Consider the following 23,666-nt stretch of genomic DNA (forward strand, 5'->3'; position numbering starts at 1 on the left):
AACATTGTCAGCCCTAAGGCTAAAAGCCATAAGATCTGGGAAGAGAGCCAGCACAGAAGCAGGTAGTGTGGTTGAGCGAAAGCCTTTCCAAGTTCAAACGCTCGCGGTGGCGCCCTCTCTTCTCAGACTCTAACTCTCCCAATTACGTGAGAAAGGCAAGAAAGAGAGAGATAGAGCAAAGAAGAGCGAAATTCAAAGATGGTGAAAGGTAAGAAAGGATGGAACAAAGGAGGACAGATGAATGAAGGGCAATACAAAGAAAACAAGGCTCATAAGGGAAACAATACCGTTACTGAGACCACCCGGGTTCGAATATCCAAGATATTGAATGAATTTTTTGAAGGAAATGATGAAGGTTTCATACTTTTTCATCTAAAAGGAGATTTTTTCATTTATCCCCTTTCGTCTTTTCCATGTACTTTTGAGTTTATGTTGAGTTTGTTGGTTTTTGATGTGGGTAATTGGTATTTGTGAGAAATAAGATGTTTATGTGTATTGTTTATATCTTGCGATTATTCTGCTTGGAATTTACAGTTTTATTCATTGGAGAATCCTAGTAGTATTGTTCTGCTACTCAACTGTAACTAGGACTGTATCTTTCGTAAAATTCAAAATCAATCATGTCGTTTTGGTGAATGATAAAAGATGCATTACTTGAAGAAATAGTTGAAATATTACATCACCATGTCTTTCCCTGTATTTATTATTACTCGCATTGTAGAAGTGTGTGTTAGAGTTTTTGAGTGGATTAGAGAGGGGGCCATACAGCCAAATTTAGCCGTTCTGTACTGCATGTTGTAAATGTACAGATGACGTGTGATAAGGAGTTCACAGGAAGAGTGAAACGTGTGTTGGTACAATTGACCTTGTCCTGAATGTATAATGTTTGCTTGGGTTCTTGGCTGTAGAAATATTTTGTGGAAATATGTCATCATGTGGCAAATAATGGATATTTTGAACAAAAGTTGTAGGATGGGAGAATCATCTCCAATACATACCTAAAGAACCATCCCATACAAAAAATGGACATCTATAATGGTTGATGAGATCAATCCATTGTGAGTAATAAGTTTTAAAGGTCTACTTATGCTTTCTTATCCACCGCCACATCCCGGTCTCTCCTGCCTTTTGTCTTTGTTGAAATGGCTAGGAAGACATCAACCATCTCTTCTTTGATTTCCCCTTCTCCTCCATAGTTTGGAAAATGGTCTTTGCCTGTTGTTGGCCTTCTAGGAGCCTCCCCCTCTCTAGAGAATGGATCTGGATTGACATGATTTTCACTGGAAAGTCAATATGGGACACTGCTGGGAAGAGCGGCTACTTCGAGGTTTCCTGCCCTCCCTGTTGTAAGGTTTTTAGGAACAATCTCATTGTCTCCTCCTGGGACTTACCCCATGCTATTTTATCCTCCCCATCCCTAGCCCTCCCGGGTTGTAGCATCTTTTGATAGATTTTCCTATTTTTTCTTGCCCTTAGAGGGGTTGTATATTCCCCCCCCCCCCAAATTTCCCCCCTCGGTATTGAATTTCCTCACCAAACAAAAAAAAAAAAAGAGAAAGAAAGAAAGAAAAAAAAACCCTGTGTGAGTATGTTGTTGCTCATTTTTGAAACAGTGTGGTTCATTTCACCTATAAATAATAAGTTTAAAGGTCTACTTATGGGTATTGCACGTATCTGAAGCAAAACACTACATATAAAGTAATACATAATTGATTACTTGTCTCTAGTTCTTTTATGTGTATATTTCCCAGCAGCTTTTTTATAAGACAAAAATTAATGATTAATGTCATGCACTATCCATTTATCCATGCATTATATCGAAAATATAATATATACAGTTCATTTTTTTTTCTTGGATTTTCCTAAAATATACTATGCTTTGTTAGAATTTTTATGTATTTTAACTGATTTTAGTGAATCTGAAAGAAAAATATATGTATGTGGATAGATATGATGGTGTCACATCATAGATGAGACCTTCATATGTAGGAATAAAACATAACATAAATAAAGTAGGCTTGATTCTGTTTATCAGTTATATGGAAAATCATTTTATAATATTTATTACCTTTCATTATTATGATTTTACATGTCAAAGAAATTTGGTAGTCGACCTGACTAAACTTTCATGACATACTTTGGAATTGATATAAAATGTTGATAATTGATATATAATGTGATGCATCTCTTAACTTAAAGGACGAATAATTTTGCTTGCTTATGCTTCCTTTCGTTGAAGCATCTGTGGTTTTGAGGTGTCCGTAGGTCTTGCATGAGGCACTTAAGTATGGTTTGGAGATTATTCAACATATCATAGGGTCAAGAACGAAGGATCTGATAGGTTGCCGTTGCTTGTATCATAATCCAAGGTTTGGGATTATGATTTGATTGAAATGGCTATTTTGGTGGTCAGACATATGAAATTTTCCCTGAGACTTCAAGGCAAGCCTGTGTAAGCATGATTTACACATATTGAAACCATTAGATAGGAAAAAAAAAAAAAAAAAAAAAGAGAACAAAAATGGTAGTTTGGCTTTGGACCTTAAGTTGCTAGTACACCATAGACTTTTATATCCTTTCCCATATATAAACCTATTCTACACATAATTTAGTAGTAGAACAAGCAACATTCGATAAAAGCAATTGGAATATGTATTAAGATTTAAGAATGGAGAAGGGCAACTAGAGTTTTAGGAGGCTCAAAACCACTAGAAGATTTTTGTTGCCAACAGAACTGTTCATGGATCCTCTGACTATATCGGGATGGCGATGTCATAGTATGCTTGAAGTCCAACACAACAGCCCTATAAGTGTCATCGTCAACATACTCTCTTGTCTATGAGGATGCATATGTGAACCCATGACCCATCGTGGCTGCTTGGTGGATCAAACTGATATGGTTGGGGGTTGAGTATGAGAAGAAGCTCTCCACAAAAGTTGACACAGTCTGTGATTGACCCTCATAAGCAGTTGGTGAATGAAGAAGAAAAGCCATGGCCGCCATACTTAGAGCTGAAGCTCTCTGCGGGAAATGAGGGTGCACGTCACTGCCCATGCCCTCCATATGGACTACACTCCTCTAAACTTAGGCCTCCAAGTGTGCTAGACAAGCTTGAAATATGAATGTGGCTGATTCAAACCATTTCTTATAGATCCAACAGCTGGAATTGCCACATCACCCATCACCCATCACCCATCCATACCGCACAAATGAAGTATGCAGTCAGATATTCCTTTTAGGATGAGTATATGAAGAAAACTTTACCACCGCCAGTTATGTTTTTAATCCATTATGTGCATGCTAGGTCACTAATAAAGAGAGATGGGTGTAGATGAAGGAGGGGGGGGGAGAGATTGGGTGGAGGGAAGAGAGAAAGTGGGCAGAGAGAAATAAGGTAGAGAGAGAGAGAGAGCAATGGGGAATGAGGGAAAGAATTGGTGGTGGAGAAAAGTGGGATTGGGAAGGGAGGGAGGGAGGAAATGTAATGTAAGACTAGAATCACAAGTGACCCTATTCCCAGGCAGGATCTCAAAATCTGGCTAAATAGGGAGAAGTTCGATAACTCACAAACCGTGGCCTAGATGGAGCTGAAAATTGGAGTAGATGAGGGCCCTAGATGGGTCAACAAGCCCTCAAAATATGATACAAACTGGTCTCTTGATGGAGCTTATGAACTTCAACAAGTTTTGCTTTGATCACTCTGATACTCTCTCACAACAAACAAATAAAAGGAAAAGAAAGAAAAGAAAGAGAATTCGATGGTGGGGTTGAGAAGGGGGAAAAAGAATTAGTGAATGAGCATCTCACCCCTCTGGTTTAGGCATCTCACCTGGGGTGTCTCACCCAACTGTATCCCACAACACAATAGCATAAGCCATAATTTTTGTTCAATTCAAATCTGTTTTTTCATTATAATTGATGGGCTTTAAAAAGCCTTACATTGTTTGGACACAAAGACATATCAAAAAAGGAAACTAATGCTGGAAATAAAACCTTCTAACTTAACTTCTAACTTGCTAACCAAGTAATAGTAAACTAGAAACTAACAACTACTGATAAAAAAAAGAAACTTACCTAAGTTGCAAAATAGAAACTTCTTTGACTAACAAAATAGGAAACTAACTTAACTAACTTGCTCACTATGTAAATTAGAAACTAACTTAACCAAACTAAATAGGAAACTAAAAATAGAAGATATTGACACAAAATACATTCATGTGACCAGTGTTTCAATCGCAAGTGTTTTCTGACTCTTGTTTTTCTCGTTTTCTTCAAGCTTTGATCTACATCAAAGTGAGGGAGATATCAAGGAGCTGGAGGGGAGGAAGAGAGAGAAATGAAAGGAAAAGAGAGAGACATGGAGACATGGGGACATGCAAAGCAGAAAGTGGGAGAGGGAGAGATGAGTAGTCGAAGGGGGGTTGGGGGACAGCAAGGATGCGGGGAGTGGGGGCAATAGTTATAACGATTAGGGAGTATTCATGTCATAAGAGAAAAATTGTACCAAACAATTAAAAATTTATTTGAGCTTTTATAGTTTTATATATGATATATGATATGCGGTTCTTTATTTTCTTTGTCTCAGTATGTCTCATGTGTGTGCCATTGCTTTCAATGGTTAACAGGTTACTGGAGGATGAAATTTTACGAATCTTTTGTTGTTTCTTACTTTGTGGATGTTTCATGCAGTGTATACGTTCGAAGCCGGCCTCAGCAATGTTGAACGTGCTGCGGTGCATGAATTGTGTCGGAAAATGGGTATGACCTCAAGAAGTTCTGGGTGAGTTGTGATCTTCTTGTTTATAGTTAAGTAGTAAACATTGTGAAAATTCTTTGCCAGTGTGATTCAGTTGGGTTCATTGTTTGGTTCCAAAATTGGTGAAATAAAATCTTATGCTTCTAGTATTTGGCCCAAACTTTAGAAAGAAATACTGCAGGCTTGTTATCTTGAGTTCCTTAGTAGTATTTTGTAACATCTTTAGATTTTGTTGACTTTATAAAGTAAATTTTCATTGTACAGGCGTGGCAATGAGCGGCGTGTTACCGTCCACAGAAGGAGGAAGAAAAATAATAATGGTGTAAAGGGGAATGAAAATCTCACCTATTTAACTTTTTCAGAAGAGACGAAATCAGTTTTACAGAATCTATTTACACGCTTTCCTCCTGACGAAAGAGAGATGAGTGAGGAAAAGAACCGGGATGTAAAGGCTCACAAGATACACTGGGGGAAAGATAATAGTTTCAGCAAACCATCAATGAACAAGTTCGAAATTGCAAAGAAGGTGAAATCATTGGCTTCTAGGATGGAAAAGGACTCACAGATGAGAAAGGTTTGCTCCACCTACTAGATTAAGTGGGAAATCTACACTCTTCTTTGGTTCATTAGTCACACATTTTGGTTGTATTTGCAAACTGGCATAGTCTTCATTCCACTTTAGGAATAGATTTAGTGTTTTGGATAGTTGATCAGTCTGACTTGGAAGTTGGAATGAAGGTTTAATATGGCTTCATGTCTGCAGATTGCTGAAGAGAAGTCAAAGCTTCCAATTACATCTTTCAAGGATGTCATTACTTCGACAGTGGAATCTCACCAGGTTCTTTAATTAATTTTGCATGCGTTTTGGTCTGTTTCTCCTTTTCCTGAGTCTTTCTTGGTTGTAAATTGCCTTTGCACATCCATCCAGATTGTTCAAGTGTTGGGACAGTGCATGATGGTATGAATTGTAGGCCAATGCTGGGTAGTCCAGAAGTTGGTTGTTCTGGACTGATGACTTGTTCCCGTCTTGTACCTCAGGCACTGATTTCTCTACTCTCAATTGATGTTATGACCCTATAAGACCCATCCCTTTTGAGCTGCCTAGGGTTTACCTCCACTTTATACAAGTATTTTCCTGATATTGTGTATTCTCTTAATTCAAGATTTGTTGAGATTATTTATTATTATTATTTTTTTTAATTTATTTCTTTAGGTTGTGCTCATATCTGGTGAGACTGGCTGTGGGAAAACTACGCAGGTTACCAATTCTTTGCTTTGTCTTCTTTATGGTATATTTGAACAGAACCTATATGTGAATTGTTGCTTCAGAAGTAGCTGTTTTCTCTATTTGCATTTTGCATCATTAGCTCTTGCTCTTCCTCTCATCCCCCCTTCTCTGTCTCACTAATTCTATTACTCTCTTTACATATGTGCTGTGGGCTAGCCGGCTACGTATATATATATATTAATATTTGTTAATGTAAGTATTATCAATTTTAATTCTGGTAGCAAAGTACATCCTGATTACAACAACTTAAAAAACATAAGGATGTGAGACTTTTCTTTGACTGTGTAAAGAAACAATACCGTATAATAAGCTCTATATGGTGGTTCCTTCTGGAGGGAAGTATTGTCAAACTAAGTTCTGATCGCCGTACTTTTGGAAACTCTAGTTTGAGATTTGAGGAACATATGGGATGGATTGGTATCTATTTTGCCAGTTTGTCTGGTCCTATTGCTGTAATGGTTTTAGTGATTGGTGGGCTAGAGGAGTTGGGGTTTGGCTGAGATGGGCCAAATATAATGACATTAGAGTCTAGTTGTGGACAAAGATGGTAATTGTAATAGATGATTATCTGGTCGAGCCGTATAGTTAGTCTTGTGCCATGACATTGGTTTGTTCTCTTGCTTCTTCATTCAACATCTTGTTTCGGTGATGCTTGAGATTGACCAGCTATTTGGCAGATGGGTTGGCTGACCATGGAGCGAGGTGGGATTCTTTGAATTTGTAGCCAGAGTGGCTTGTGGAACTTGTGTATTATAGTTATAGTCTCATGACTAGTTTGTTAGTACTATCTCTTTGTGTGTGTATGTGTGTTTTTTTTTTTTTTTTTGTGTGTGGTGTGGGGTGAATAATAAATTCATTTCCAATAAGAAAGAAGAAAGATGGAATATACAAGCCCCGAGGGGAAAGAAAAGAAAAAAACTATGGCCAGCTACACATGGAAACAAAACCCATTATGGAGGTGGGGGGTGGGGACAAAAAAATGGAGGGGGAAAGATCCCAGGACACAACAATGAGCCTGTTCCTTGGGGAATCCCTTATAGGGAGAAGGGGAGCATGGTAAGCTTAGAACTAACATCGAAGAAGATGGCATTCCAAATCTTGTCAAAAGAGCAAAGTTGGAAGTCCTTCTACGAAGGTTTTGTTCCATCCAGATGTGATTGCTGGTGGTACAGAAGGAAATCTTTTTGGCAGTGTCGCAAATAGCAGATCTTGCATAAGTCATGTCAACCCAAATCCACTCCCTATGAAGGGGCGAAATTCTTCTCCTGCCAGGCCAACAACTAATGAGGACTCTTTTCCAGACAAAGGTAGAGAAGGGGGCAACTGAAAAAAGGTGATCAGGGTCTTCGAAATCATTCCAACACAGACAGGGGGCAACTTAAAAAAGGTGATCAGGGTCTTCGAAATCGTTCCAACACAGACAACATGCTGGAGGGACATGCATGTGCCGATAAAGAAGGAAGGATTGGGTGGGAGGGGCACATGGAGAGGGCTCTCTAGGCGGTGCAACTGTGGCGGGGGAATGTGATCTTTGAACCAAATAATCTTACACAAGAGGACAAAAGGGTTGCGGGAAATGAACAAAATCCCAAGCTGTGGAGGAGCTAAAGGTGCTAGAAGGCGAGGGGGACCAGATGACTCTATTGCCCCTGCCCCAGTGACCAGGAGGAATTGGGGGGAGAGAGGACCAAATGTTCGAAAGAGGAGAGGAGGGAGGTGGGGGGGACCAAGCCTTGTTGGAGATGATAGAGGCGACATGTGAATCTTTGTCCAAGTCAGAGGAATAGACAGCTATGGCTTCCACCCTGGGAAGGAGAACACCAGATGGATGCAGTTGTCAAGCTAGAGAGAAGTTAATGACCATCAGAGATAGAGGAGACTATCTCTCTGTGTTAGTTCCTCCCAAAATAGAAAACAGAGAAATGGAAGAACACAAAACGGATCCTTTGACACTTCTGTTGGTGTCTTTTCCAGAATTATGAAAAAACGCAGAACTCATAAATGCTTTTGAAGCTTGAAGAAAGGGTGACATTATCTCATCTAATTACAGGGAGCACTTTTATGTTTAGGGAAGGACGGAAGGTAATGTTGACATAACCATCTCTAAATGCTTTCTGGTGATTCTTTATTGAAGAATAATCGGGGGGAGAAGTAGATTGGCGGAATTTCATGCGAGTCACAAAAAAATTGAGTTGATCATCAACATAGTGGAAATTGGGGAAGAAATTTATCCATGTGTTATCTGGTCTTGCACTAGGAATAGCCTAAAATCTTTTAAGTTCTGGATGGATGGTGGGAAGTTTGGAAAGAAGCTGGTGATGTGGAAGAAAAAATGAGAAAGTAACTTTCACTGGCGGTGAGGAGAATGACTTAACAGAAACTTTGATTAAAGTCATAGCTCCTTGGCTCTCTTTCTTGAAGTGGTAATTTACGATAAATGAGGAAGAAGTATATGAAGGGCAGATAGGTTGAAAAAGGAAAAGAAATGGGGAACTTTGAGGGGCCTCTGGCTACAATAACTATTAACTACACATATCATCCTGATTCTGTGTTCTCCCTACATTCCACCCATTAAAATTTTGGTGAGAGAACAGCTCAACTAGCCTACCCTGCAGTCCCATCACACTTCCTCCAAACCTGCTAGAAGTTGAGACTTGTTGACGGACTTTAGTGTTATTCTTTCAATAGCTCTAATAACTGAACATTACGTAAGGAACCTTTAAAAACAAGAACCATACACCCAAAACACCCTGTGTAGAACTAATATAATTCCAAACCCTTAACACACTTCAACATAGATCTCAAGCTGCAAGTTTGATGTTGATTGTAGAGACATAAGTTGTACGCATTAAATCTTTATTTTCATGTTCTTTTCCTTCTCTTTTTAATCTATCAAAAATTAAAGAAAAGGGATTGAGTTGAATTTGAACAGCAAAGTTCAGAGGTAGTTTCTTAGTGTTTGGCAAGCTTAACGGGTCCAGAGCCTTGCTAACCTGCATATAGGGCATGTTTGGGCCTGAATATGAGGCCTCATGTCCGGGCCTGAATGGGTCTGGACCTGGCATACGCCTTTTATGCCCTATGGTAGGCCTGGCCTGTTAAGTTGCCACCCCTTAGTTATTATCCACCAGAAATGCTGGGCTTGTGCTTATTGGGTCAGTTGATCCAAACCAAACTCTATTAGAGTTGTATCTTGTATAGGATTAATCTGGGGTTACTAAGTTAGTCCTTCATAATTCATTTACATTTATAGGTGGTGAAACTTGTTTGAAAGACTGAATACAAATATGAAGCTGAAAGATCAAGTTATCACTCTACTGGTTTTGGTAACAAAGAACTATGTTTTGAAGTGGTTTCCGCTGCAGCATTGATTTCAGTCTTATTTTGTGATGTTGTATTTCATTTTTTTTTTTTTCATGTTCCCTTCTCTTATATATAGGTGTCAAGAGGCATCTTGAGCTAGAAACCTTATTTCCTTCTTGCTCTTATCCTGATCACTGGCTCATAGCTTGTTAAATTTCTCCTCATAAGCCTTTCTCTCCAGACTCTATTTGATCATCCCTCATGAGAGGCTTTCTTTCACATAGAGGTGAAAGAGGCCATTATATCATATTTTGTCACAAATTTCTCTTACCAAGTTCCATACATAAGAAAACATCACACCTTTTTGCTCCCTTTTAACATCTACTTCTAAAGCTTTCAAATGTCAAATCTGTTTAAATCATAGCCAATGCCTTGAAATCCAACAGCAAAAAAAGAGATCTGGGCATGAGTTTATTATGAAATTAGGTTAGTATGGTTAAAATAGCACCACATGGATAAAAGGGAAGACATCATATAAATATTTTTTTAGCTTTTATAAGAGATCCTTTTATTTTTTTTGGCTAATGTGTCTCATATAAAATCGGCCATGTACAGTATAAGTCACAACGATTACAGAAAATAAACTAAATTAGTGGTTGCAGGGTTTGCAGCTGTGATGCTTCAATCATGCAAGAGATGCATACAAAAAATTCATCACAGCCATAAGCAACTAAAGAGTGTTAAAACCATAATCCGTAAATCAATTAGAACCTGCAATAAATGATCAGATGGCCGATGTGGGGAAATAACGTGTTGATGCCACATTTCATATCTTTGGATTTTTAGAGTAGTTTTCTGATATGATTGGGTTACAACTTACAACTTAAAATTGCATACCTTGCGAAGATTTTCATACCTCTAGGCTACTTTAGTGGTGTTGGCAGAAATATTTGTTTTACCTCCAAACACCTACCTAGTCTCTCCTTAGCAATTCACATCCTGGAACTCATTCAGTGTGTCCTTTTCTTGAACTTATTTTGTTAATACTTAATTCCCACTCCCATGTTAATCCCAGGATTTCCTTATTGTTGGGCTCTATCGTAGGACTAGAATTCTGTGGAGATAGTATATGTGAAAATATGAATCAGTAAAGTGTCAACCTTCTGATTATTTCTAGCTCCCAAAACTCTAGTTCTTAGCACCTGGCATCCCATGATCAATCCTTTTACTAGTTTGATCTCTACTCTCTAGAAAATTAGAAGCCCTTAGCTGTATGCAGTGAATGTTCAATGATACTGTTGGTGATGTGGCTGTTAAACTGAGAATTTGTGAAAATATATACCTTCAGTGTTAAGCTTCCAGAATCTAGTGCCCTTTTTTTTTGTTTTTGTTTTTTTGGGGGTGAATAAAATTCAATTCCAAGAGGAAAGAAAAGAGGTGGGGGGATATACAGATGGTTAAGGGGGAGAAAAGAAAAAAATAGAAAAATGCAAGCTAATAATAAGGCGGCACGAACAGAGAGGAACTAAACAAAAAACTACCAAGAGGGGATATCAGGGGGGATCAGGGGAAAGGATGGTAGAGGAGAGCAGGCCACAGGACACAACAATGAGCCTGTTCCATGGGGAATCCTTAGAAGGCCAGCAGGGGAGTGCACAAATCTTGGAGCTAACATTAAAGAAGATGGATTTCCAAAAAATATCAAAGGAACGAGAGTTGGAGGTCCATATACAAAGATTCCACTCCATCCAGATGTGCTCGATGGTTGCACAGAAGACGAGCTTACCTATGGAGTCGCAAGAGGTGTTCCTAGAAAAGGTCATGTGAATCCAAATCCATTCTCTATTGAGGGGGAGAATACGTCTACTTGGAGGCCAACAACTACTGAGTACTTTCCTCCATATAGAGGTAGATAAAGGACAACTAAAAGAGAGGTGGTTAGAGTCTTCTGTTCAGTTCCATCAAAGGCAATAGGCGGGGGGGGGGGGAAATGTGGCGATGGATGAGGAAGGCTTGAGTGGGAGGCGATTGGAGAGAGCTCTCCAGGTAGTGAAGCTATGGTGGAGAATATGGCCTCGAAACCAAACAATTTTGTACTAGAGGGAGAGGGGTTTGCGAGTGCAGACCAGATCCCAAGCACAAGAGGAACTGAAGGAACCAGAGAAGGAATGGGACCATATGACTTTATCATCTCTACCATGATGTCTGGGGGGAAGGGAAGACGAAATGTTAGTGAGAGGGGGCCGAGAGGGAGGAGCCCAAGAACTATTGGAAATGATGGTAGCCACAGTGGAGTACTTGGTTTGGCCAGAGGAATACACGGCTTTGGCACCGATCATAGAGAAGAGGACCCCAGAGGGGTGCCAGTTATCCAGCCATAGGGAAGTAGAGGATCCATCCCCAATAGAGGAATCAAGGGCTGAGATGGCAAGAGGTCCGACTTCAAGGATTTTGCGCCACACCTAGGAAACATTGGAGGGAGGGGAGGCAGTCCAAACTTGAAAGAGAGTCTTTCTTAAGGAGGGAAGAGTAGACCTAGGAGACCCAAATCGATTTTCTCTTAGAATTTATCTTCCATATGAGCTTGAGGATGCCAACAATGTTGACTTTATGGATTCACCTCAACCCCTACCCTCCTTAGATTTAGGGAGGTAGATGGAGGACCAACTGACGAGGTGAAGGACTCTGGCGGAGTCAACACCTTTCCAAAGGAAGGTGCACATGAGAGAATTCCACATATTTGATGGTGGAGAGAGGAAGTCTATAGACACCAGACTCGAGAGGAACTGAGGAAGCTTTATTTTTCCTCAAAATTGCTTGTAAAATGCTTGCTTTCCATCTTCTTTCTTATTGCTCATTTATTTTCAAGTTGGTTTTGACTTCTTATGGCCTTTATATGATGAGAGTATTTGTTTAGAAGGCTAACAGTCCCAATGTCTTCTGTAATAAAGAAAATAGAGGAACTTGTTTTCTCATACTTGCTTTGCTTGATATATGTAAAATACGGTAACCCCCAAATATTTAATCACTTTTCATTCTTTCCAGGGCAGCGAAGAAAATTTGGTGTCATGCAAGGTTTGAGAACTCGGTATCGGGAATGGGATCGGTGAAGGTTGATACCAATGTGGATCGGCCAAGATCGGATAGAAATACCACTGCTTTCAATTAAGAGACCATTTTTTGGACTATTTTACCCTTCGTCCATTCCGATCCACTGATACAGTATTGGCCAGAATTGGGATCGGTTAAGGCTGAATCCGTCCGATCCAAACGGTACTGACCGATCCGATCCAAACGGTACTGACCGTTCCGATCCGATTCCTGAAACCATGCTGTCATGAGAGGTTCTTTGGGAAACAATCTATCCTTTTATTGCTAGGGTTATTGTTGAACCAATTGAAGGTTTCTCACCAAACTTTCTTATTATCTTATTAAGGGTTCAAAGGTGTTAGCCCCAGTTACATATTGTTGAACTAGATATATGGAATGAGGTTTCTGTTCCCTTGTCATCCAATTCTCTGTCTCCAGTGGTAGTTTCCCGATATTAATGATATAAAATTTAAAAGAAAACCTTAATAACTTCCCCCATGCAAGACCCTGGCCTCTCGGCACTTTTATTTTTATTTCTTTTTTTTATTTATTTTTGGTGACTTTGTGGCTCTAATCATCTTTGCTTTCTTGGCCTCTCTAGGCTGGGGTGATTCCCATAATGTTGAGGCCTTAATAGCATTTGATCATAACGACTATGAATTATTAATTCTAACCTCATTCAAAGCTAATAGTTCGACCCAAGTGTGGGGCCTGAATAAGCTCCTACCACTAAGAAACTAGAAATTTAATAATGTTCATTCAAATTTGAAATTTGAGAGAGAGCATTGTATTCATCTTTCAGTCCCTCACATTTCTGTACCTGCTTGCACGTGTATGTGGGTATGATCCATAGCTGTGCATATCCTGTTATATAGGGTGCCATTATTTTTTACTACTATGGTTAATGAACTGTACATATGATATCTTTTTTATAATTTTTTTTTCCTTCTAACAATTCAGGTTCCACAATTTCTTCTGGACTATTGCTGGGGTAAGAGTGAGGCATGCAAGATTGTGTGTACCCAACCCAGGCGTATATCAGCAATATCAGGTTTGTGCTGAGTAACCATTCCCTTAAAGTTTGTAGTTCTTTTTCTCTGTTATTGTTATTCTTTTTTATAGTTTTGATTTCAGTGGTACCCTAGTGAACTTATATTGGAGAATTGTTATGCATAGTTGCGGAGAGAATTGCTTGTGAAAGAGGAGAAAATGTTGGAGATAGTGTTGGATACAAGGTAACTTTTATAAGCATGCATGCATTTATAGCCCACTGCATATACACTATTTTATGTATCAAAGAAACATAATAACTTTTCAGTGCAGTGTTATCAATGTTAAGGCAGATGAGTTATTATTATTATTATTTTCATTTTCAATTCTGTTGTTTTTTCTGTTTAGCTGATATGGGAAATCATGACCCATGACAAGTATGGGAAATCTGGAAAATGGAAATATGTGCTGTGTTTTGTAACACTTCTGCTCCCTGGGTGTGTTTCTGTGCTAAGAGCACTTGTGGGTGTTTCTGCTCTCAGGGAGCACATTCGAGAGATAATAATACATTTGATAACCAGAGGTAAAAAATCTTTCTAGTTTGCGAGAGTATCCATGGTCAAGCAGGAACTGAGGTCTCTGGAAGCTTTGGGAGTCTGGGGATATCAGGGGTAGACGCCCTCCCCTCAAGTATTGTGTATTTCTCCGCCTTTGCGAGTGCAACTGTTCCTGGAGTGCAAAAGCATTTTCAAAATGCTTCATTTCTACTCTTGAGGGCCAGTTCACTTCTTGGGAGTACAAAAGCAAACCGGCACATTTAAACACGTTTCGGGTGTTTCTTACTCCCGCGGAGTAAAAAGGCAGCAGAAAGACTCCCGCAGTGTTACCAAACACACCATAGTGTGTATGAATGTGTTGGTGGTTTGATCCATGTGTGGTGCGTGTCTCTCTCTCTTTCTATATATATATTTGTCATGGTGTCTAGGAGATCCAAGGCAGTTTGGGGGGGGGAATTGTAAGGTGACTCCAGCAAGGTGCCAGTCCAGGCAAAGCTGCCTGGATGCCTAGGCGTAGGCATCGCCTTGATAACTATGATATACATTGTTTTAATGTTTATGTGTACATAATGCACAGATCTTTGTGGTCATGCTAAGGGGAAGGGATTGAGAAGATCTATAATAGGTTGTTAGAATTTGGGATTTGAAGTGGACATAATTTTGCAGCTTTGTCCCACACTCCCACCTCTCCCAATTATCTGGGTGTGTTATGTCTCTCTTTGCTTATCTTGTCCTTTACTCTCTGTGGAAGGTCTCTGCATCTGGAGGTTGGAAATTGTCTTATTAGTCCCTAGTTCGCTGATGTCTTTTGTTCGTTTGGAGGGGTTTATTTTTGGTTATTGCTTGAGAAGATGTGTAGGTGAGGTGTGGACAGTGGAGTGAGCTCATTTTTCTTCTCTTTGACCCTTTAATTTCTAGTCTTTCGCTTGCCCTGATAGATTTCTAAGTTAGTCAGTAGTTATCGTTTAACAAGGGTAATATAGAATTAGAGCCTGGTGTGGGCTATATTAAGAATGCAGGGTGAATCATTCGGATTAGTTTTTGTGGTTATTGTTTTCCCATGAGTCAAGCTCTAAAAATTCTTCGTAGTCCCACAAAATGTTCGCTGTTGTATCGTGTATGCAGATACAGACTCTTTATTTGGCGTTGGCATGCTGCATAAGTCACCAATAAAAATAAGCTTAGTGCTGTGGTGGATTACTATCAGACTTAACTAGTGAATGGTGAAGTGAAAATAGGACTGGTTATGAACATTTTTAAAACAGGAACGGAAAAAAAACATTGTTTGGTACGGTGTGTTTAAAACAGTTCAGAATTCGAACATGATGGTAAAAAATACGGTCAAACATTTTGGAAACGGAAAAAAAAGAAAACAGATGGTACGGGTGTCAAACATTTAGATTTGAAAATTACTGAACACCCCCCCCACCCCAAAAAAAAAAGAAAAAAAAAAAGAGGCGTAAATTGTGAATAAAAAAGGGGGAAAAATGGAAAAAGGGAAAAAATATAGTAACTGAAGAATACGTTTTAACTAACTAGGGTTGTGAATCAAGAAAATAGGAGAGGTGGATGCTGTTGGATTTTGAATACTACCCCACTACCCTTGAATGGTACCTGAAGAACATTGAAAGAAAGTAGACATGCACATGGTTTAAAAACTTGCGATATCTCGCCGGAATCTCGGATTTCATTTTTTTTTGTTTTTTGTTTTTATAATATCGAAACGAAATTGCATACGAAACGCAAAAGGACAGAATCTTGATCACTTCGTTTCGAAATTTTACTAATTTCGACCGTTTTGGCCATTAGCCACCCAAAATGGCTAAGCAAAACACATGGAAAAAGTTACTGTTTCGACGAGTGGTTTTGAAACCACCGAAACACCGATGAAACGAGTTCTTGAAACTTGGACACGCATTTGATTAAGTTCCTCCAAGGGTCTCTTACCTACTGGTTACTCTTGCCCAAATTGGTCTTCATTCATTCAATATTCAACAATGCTCAGCTATATAAATGAGGATGACTTAACTCTTTATATCAAGGTTTCTACTGTTGGATGTGCCTGCTCCATATAGCTTATACTGTGATGCATCAGCCAAGCCTCAGCCAGGATTGGGCCTTACCATCTGATCTGTATCAGTATTGAGGTGAGTACAATCCAATATCCATTACTGAGTTCTAAATCTCTACCTCAAATAGACTCGTGAAATATACAACTCTTAGATGACTCCAAATATTAAATAGTCTCATGAAAATATCATAGGCTTAGATGACTTAAAATATTAAATCTAGTAAACATAGGGGAGCAATCTGAGATTTTAGTACACTGAATTTTCCAAGCAAGCTCTTGTTTTGAACTTGTTATGCTTTTTCTGTTGCCATCTGCCTGCCTTTTTATTTCATCCTGGATCTTCTACACTCACCTTGAAACTGTTTGTCCATCTCTTATCTTGGGGCACCCATTAACCCTTGTGGAATGTCGATGCAATAATTTCTCTCCGAACTTGAGTTGCATAGGGGCAGCTGTATAAGAGGTGAGTACAGTCTCAGACTCTCAGCAACCCGAAGGCCAAAGAGGCTGCACATGAACCCTAGAAATTAAATGATCAAGAGTGAAAATGCCCTCTATAACTATAAGTGATTCTCATAAGAAGAATTGACCCTGACCATGTACCCTTCGGTTCATGCCAAATCAACAGGGAAGTCACGTTGATTCTGGTTCCTCATCGAAACAATTGACCATGCTGTGTATCTTTTGATTCAATATCAAATCAACAAATCAACAGGGAAGTCCCTTTTATTTCCGGTTTCTGATCAAACAGCCTGCTGGGATTTCAATTACAATGCCATTTGGTTCACATATTTGCTTCTGGATGACATGGACAGCCAGCTCTCAAGTACCTCCAACAGTGATTTATACTGGCTGACTTCACTTCTATTTGCTAGTTCCACCCTTTTCTCCTTTTTGGACCTAGGGCATCATTATGAGACTACTGGGAGTGAGGTGAGACTAGGAGGAAAGACCAATATGCCAATGCAAGAATATGAATTGACTTCTACTTGTCCTTCCCCCATTGTTCCTGTTACACAAACTTAATTTAATCAGTTGCATTTCAATTCAAAAAACAATTTTGGTCTTTCTCTGCTGTGTTCACATCCTAGACAGTCATACAAAATGGTAATGTTAATCTTATTGCGCATATCAGTTTTTATTTCATTTCCCCAGGCAAGTAGACTTTTTCTATATCTCTCTCCAAATTCCCAACAAACTCACAGCTATTTACTTCTTCTTAGATAGTCATGCACAATGGAAATATTGACTTTCCTTTTTAGTTTTCTTCTATATTTTAATTTCCCTAGAAATTTTGATTCTTTCTCTCTCTCTTTCTCTTTGTGTGTATATGTGTGCTGTTCGCTTAGATATTCAAAGACAATGGTGATATTCGAACTTATTTTGGATTATGATTCTTAGCTGTTTCCCTAGACAATGTTTTCGGTTAGATTATGTTCTCCTTTTAACTTGATTCTTTTGTTGCATTGCTAGATAAGGCTGGAGTCGAAAGGTGGGAAGAACTCATCTATTATGTTTTGCACGAATGGTGTTATTTTAAGGGTACTGGTTGGCAAAGGCAAAGGCACTAATTCATCAAGGGAAGAGGCTTCAATTGATACGTTGAATGATTTATTAGAAATAACCCACATCATTGTGGTAATGATTCTGGTGCTTTTGATTTATTCGTCATTGTTGTCGTACATTTTTGGCTATGTTACCTTTCTTTATTCTAGGATGTGTAGTCATAAATCATAATCAATCATATTGTCATCAGTGCTCTATATTATACATTACTTCTCTGACTTCTTGTGGTGTTCTTTGACCTTAGATAAGTTTGTATATATGCAGTAATCCGTCTAGATGTTCAGATTTACATCCATATCTTGGAAGAAACTTAAAAACAAGCTGCATGTATCTTACATGCTTAGCCACACACATGGACCCATTGAAGGGCCAGAGACAACCCAACTATGTTACAGCTCAACTGGCACTATTTTGTTAATCATTGTTAGCTGAACAAATCCTGTTCTGTGGTGGTATATATTTGATCTGTAATCATAGATTGGCCTGAATATATTTCATCTATTCATGTGTTTGGTTTGTATGTTTGAGAAGCAGAAGAGGAGTAAATAAAGAAGGAGAAAGGAATTAAATAGGAGTTTGTGAGTTAAGGAAGAGAGATTGGAGCAGTTGTTTATGTATTTCTTCCTTATATTATGCCCTCTATTGTAAGGAATGCCCTTCAGGTAATAGAACAACTGTACTAGCACCCACTTAGTACGTAATGAACTAATGATTAATATATATATATATATATATATACACACTAGCAAACTTGCACGTGTATATTTACACATTAGAATTATAACCAGTATAAGGACATTCAAGAATAAAACATCTTGGAAACCATTACTATGATACATTGAGGGAGAGCATTAATGTTCATCATTGTTACTATTCGCTTACAAATCTTGGTATCCTAGAGAAAAATTTCAACCCTCACTATGTTTGCTTTCTTTAGCAAGTTAATCAATCCATTTTGATGTTAGTATTGAATCCCCCCAAAAAAAAAAAAAAGTTGTGTTTTCTAGAAAGGCAAAGCTCCTTGGCTTTGCGCATCGGGATCTCTTAATTTATAAAATTGTAGCATTGTTTTTAAATATTATTGACCTAGTGTCGAAGTGTTGATTCATTTTATTCTTTGTTTGCTTTTTATTCTTAATATCATGATGTAGATACCCAAACCTCTGTAGTTTTCCTTCTTGCGATCCCATATTTACCATTTTTATTTGATTTAGGCAAGTTAATTTTTTTCCCCATAATATCATGTCATGATTCTAGATAATTTCTACGGAAAAAAAAAAATGAATGTAGATAATCGAACCTCAATAGTTTTTCTTCTTGTGAATCCATATTTTACCATTTTTATTTGATTTCCATAGGCAAGAAAGTTTCCTTTGATTATTACCATCCTGATTGTAGATACCCAAACTTCAATTGTGAATCCATATTTTACCATTTTTAGTTGATTTTCAAAGGCAATAATGTTTGAAAGATTCAGCTTACTTCCAAATTCCAAAGATCGTTCGTAAAATTTTTGCAGTGATAATTGTTCATTGTGAGCTAGATGTTAAAAAATTATGGGATAAAAATTTTGAAGCAATGTCAGAAAACATAAGGAGAACAACTGGCGCAACTGAATACCACACATTACCCAATCTACTTTATTCCTCCAGTTCTTTTCTACCTTGTTTTTTTGTGTTTCATACTTTAGTCATACTTGATTAGTTGGATTATGTTGAGGTTGTGTTTGGTAACATTTCTGTTCCAGGAACGACATTTCATATCAAAACCAGAATATTCTGTTTTTGTGTTAAAAATTTATTTTTTGCCTAATAAATGGTGTTTGGTAAACCTGTTTCATAAACGGTTTCAGAACGAAAAAACAACAAGTTAGAAATTTAGTAGAACTTGTTCTGATAAAGACATCCCAGTCTGAGTTCATGTATCTTTTCACCAAAAAAAAAAAAAGTTTCATGTATATGTAGTTTATAGGGCAAGAATGAAAAAGACACCATCTTCGGTTTAATATAGGTGTATATTGGGTAAAGATCTCGATCACATAAGTGAAAGTGAAATATGCATACATCAGAATAATAAACTATAAGTTGGCTGATCATTCATTCCTTCTCCCACGCATTCGAGTTACCCATGTCATGTTCTCACTTGAATCATTCTTCAAGTTGAGATTCACAATTGTTCCTCCGTTTTTTTTCTTTCTTCCAATCTCTGATTATTAGAAGAAAAAAAAATAGAGTGAATCCCTCTAATCTATGCAAAGGTTTTATAGAGGATCAGAACCGTTAAAAGAAAAAAAAAAACAAATATAAGTTCAAATCAATGCCATCTTATATCTTTGAATCTCAATACAAATAAAATAGAGTAAATAAAAAATTTCTCATTTCCTGGTCAACTCTTTGAATGTTGAATCATTGCAAGGTTCAAAACCCCATCTTCATCTATTAATCTGATAAGCCACTAATCCTCTCTTGCCAATGAGGAAAAGTGTAAAAAGCATCAATAAAAAAGATGGATTCAACAGAGCAAGGAAATTTAGAAGATAAATCTCTCTCTTTCTCTCTCAATTGAGGAATTCAGATTTGAAATCTCATTGCTTTGAAACCCAATTTGAAATCACATATTTTCTGAAGAGCGACTTCATTGTAGATTAGACTCCAAAAAGAAGAAAATTTTCATGAATCCAAATTAGTAGGCATCTCATAACACAAAACATAACAATCAATCTAAAAAAAAACCTTCAAACTACAAATCCAGTAAAGCAAATTGGACAAAATCAGAAGAGGAAATAAAAGAAAAACAGAAACCCAAATCATAGAACCAGTAAAAAAAAACATATACAATACCTCGTCAAATGAGTATCATTGTGAGCTGAGGAAAATAGATGCAAGCCCCTAACCTATAAGCTTTCTCCTTAGAAACAATCAAACAACCGAGCCTCGATTATACCGAAACACCATGGCTTTCATAAATTTATAGGGGGAGAGAGAGATAAACAAAATTAATAATACTTAATAATTAATAATTAGCTCCCCTTTCTACTCCACGTTTTCTTTCCCTCTTTAAAAGCGATGAAAGAGGATTGAGAGAAAACTTTTTTATTTCCCTAACAATTGATGGAAAGAAACGTTACTACCATAAGGGAGGATAGATATTTTGAAGGAGGAGAAAGAGAGATTTTAGGAGTTGAGAGAGAGACTTGCTATAATGTGTTATAGAGATAATACAAAATTTGAAAGGAGATAAATAAAGAGAAAAAATGGCATAATTAGTGAGGAATTTCATGCTAGAAAAACTGTTATACTCGAAGAAAGAGGATTGATGAAAAAACTCTCTCTCTCTCTCTCTCTCTCTCCATATTTACCTTTGAAGTCCACGCCTATTGTGGATTATTATGTGCCTTTTTTTATTTTTATCTTTTTTAATACTTAATAATAATTATAATTAATGATTACTCCCCCACTTTCTCCTCCACGTTTAGAGAGAGAGAGAGAGAGAGAGAGAGAGAGAGAGAATTATAAAGCGTTTATTATTATTATTATTATTATTTTTTCATCTTCCATTTTGAGGGCTGAGAGGATGAGTGGGATTTTTTTTAAAATAATTATAGAGATTTAAATATGGAGGGGGAGAGAGAGAGAGAGAGAGATTTAAAGAGGAGTAATAGCAAGAATTACTTTCCTCTTTAATACTTAATAATTATAATTAATGATTATTCCCCTTTTCTCCTCCACGTTTAGAGAGAGTTTTTTTCATCTTCCATTTTGAAGGGTGAGTGGGATTTTTTTAAAATAATTATAGAGATTTAAATATGGAGAGAGAGAGAGAGAGAGAGAGAGAGAGAGAGAGAGAGAGAGAGAGAGAGTGATAATTATTATTTTTTTTTGTCTTCCATTTTGAGGGGTTTTTTGGAATTTGTTTTTTGGTGTTTTGTGGTCATTTGGAAATTTTTTTTGGTAGATGTCAATGGTTTTTTTGTCTTTTTGAAAAATCCTATAAGAGATTTTAGTATGGAGGGATAGATTTTACTTCCCCTTTTCTCCTCCACGTTTATAATTATTATTTTTTTCATCTTCCATTTTGAGGGGTTTTTTGGTCATTTGAAATTTTTTTTTTGTAGATGTTAATGGTTTTTTTGTCTTTTTGAAAAAGTATACCAAAGACAGGGAGTACATACTTTTTAATAGTAGTATGATATATATCCCCATCTAAGTAAGTATGTTCTCTCAATGTTCCTCCTTGAGCTGGTTAAATTTCCCATACTCAACTTGCTTTCAATATTGTGATTTTTGGGTACTAGAAAAGCTTTAGTTAGGGGCTTCTGATATTATTATTGTGATATCTTAGGCCTTTACATCTCTACTTTGCAGACCATCCCAAACACCATCTTTAACCCTTGAAGCAATGTATAATGGTTACAATGACAGCTACCCACAAAAGCGCCTTGGGAAGAAAAAGTATGGGCCTAGTCTCATTTCAGTCTCAATGCCAATGATTTTGCAATTAATATTGTTTGTATTCCTCGACGAAGTGAACAAACTGATTGGATAGAGAAAAAAAAAAAACCCTGTAATTCTTCTGCCCACTACATTCAAATAATGCTGGGTTTATTTCCCCTACATAAAACCCATTTGCGTGGAAGTCATGGAACACTTTGAGCAAGTCCTATTATTTGATGTGCCAGCTTTTCAGTAAAAACCATAAGATTTTGAGCTTTACACTCCTATATCCTTAATCATTTTCTATACCTCCCTCTGTTCACAAAAAGCCTTCTTTGAGAAACACATTTTAAGGAGACTGTTATTAATGAGTCAACGTCCCAATTAACTTCATTTGTGTCCAATGTTGCCCCACATGTAGTCATTATAGATTAATGGGTAGATGGTGAAAGATAAGTAAATAATCGATTTAAGGGCAAGATAATGCTACCTCTTGGCGTAGGTACACGCCAGCAGGAGCAGCCAGTAGGAGGGTGCACGTGAGCATCTTCAGCGTAGGGTAGCACGGTCTTTTTGCACCTGCTGTGTCTTGGCACAGGTACACTCCAGGAGGTAGCATTTTTTCTTTCTAGATTTAATTAAAACCATGAAAAGGATAGTTGTCAAGGTGACACATAGGCAACAAGGTGTGTGTGATGCCCAAGGCAATCAGACACCACATGTTTCTAGGCGCCCATACCTAGACAACGAAGGAAATATACGTGTAATATGGAAAACAGGCTTGGGATATGGAAACATACCTCAAATATGGAAAATATACCATGTATATGGTGCTCACCTAAGCATCGCGGAGGCACCATGGCACCTATGCTTTGCCTTGGAAGTTGGAACCAGTACAACAATGATGGCTGGAGGTATTGCAAGATAATGAAGAAAAAGGTTCATGCATTGATTACTAACATGGAAAAACATTATGGGATTGTGATAGACCCATGAGATGATAGTCTTTGTGGATTGGAACATCTTCTTCCTTGAAAGGCTCTTCTGGCCTCGGTTTCTTCTCCTCCAACACCAACTCAAAAGCCAAATAATGTAATCACAACCTAAAAGGACCTACCTCAGAATAAAGCATATTGATAGAAATCGTAGAATTTCTAATAGCTTCATCTTCTCCAATAAATTCATCATCTATCTGTAGTTTGGAGATTGGGTTCCTCCTCTTTCTACTGTTAGCAATTTCTAAAAGTGTTTGGCTTATTGCCCCCGTCCCTTGAACCATTTGGAGTTCAATTAGTTGGAAGTTGAGAAGATTAAGATTAGAGATGTAGGAGAAAGAGAGAAGAGAGGAAGAGAGGAGGAGAGAAGAAGAGAGGACAAAGAGAGAGACGAGGGAAAATCGTGAGTGGGCTCTTAGCTCATCTCACCTATATTAGTTTCAACTAATACTTTAGGGAATTACATATTCTTCCCTAAGAGAGGTGAAAGAGAAATAAAAAGAAATACAAATTAGGACAACTTAACATAAGACAGTTTTCAAAGTACCCCTATTACATACATTCCAACACTCCCCCTCAAGTTGGAGAATAAATTTCATACATTCCCAGCTTGCAT

General features: G+C 37.8%; 1 protein-coding gene and 1 long non-coding RNA gene across 2 annotated transcripts in view; one reads left to right on the forward strand and one right to left on the reverse strand.

The window, feature by feature from the left end:
- The window catches only part of LOC122088426 (DExH-box ATP-dependent RNA helicase DExH6-like), a 46,808-nt gene continuing 23,142 nt past the window's right edge, over positions 1-23,666 (forward strand). The window contains exons 1-8 of the mRNA XM_042657695.1: positions 1-355; positions 4,691-4,781; positions 5,022-5,331; positions 5,521-5,595; positions 5,971-6,015; positions 13,399-13,489; positions 13,615-13,673; positions 17,530-17,694. Coding sequence (XP_042513629.1) covers positions 199-355; positions 4,691-4,781; positions 5,022-5,331; positions 5,521-5,595; positions 5,971-6,015; positions 13,399-13,489; positions 13,615-13,673; positions 17,530-17,694 — 993 coding nt within the window. The 5' untranslated portion in view covers positions 1-198. The remainder of the gene's footprint in view (positions 356-4,690; positions 4,782-5,021; positions 5,332-5,520; positions 5,596-5,970; positions 6,016-13,398; positions 13,490-13,614; positions 13,674-17,529; positions 17,695-23,666) is intronic.
- Positions 16,256-20,575, reverse strand: LOC122088428. The gene is made up of 2 exons (XR_006143059.1): positions 20,463-20,575; positions 16,256-17,065 (listed from the first exon to the last, which is right to left on the reverse strand). It is a non-coding gene; the product is annotated as an uncharacterized LOC122088428 (long non-coding RNA).

This window comes from Macadamia integrifolia, chromosome 9, assembly GCF_013358625.1.
Source record: "Macadamia integrifolia cultivar HAES 741 chromosome 9, SCU_Mint_v3, whole genome shotgun sequence".
NCBI lineage: Eukaryota > Viridiplantae > Streptophyta > Magnoliopsida > Proteales > Proteaceae > Macadamia > Macadamia integrifolia.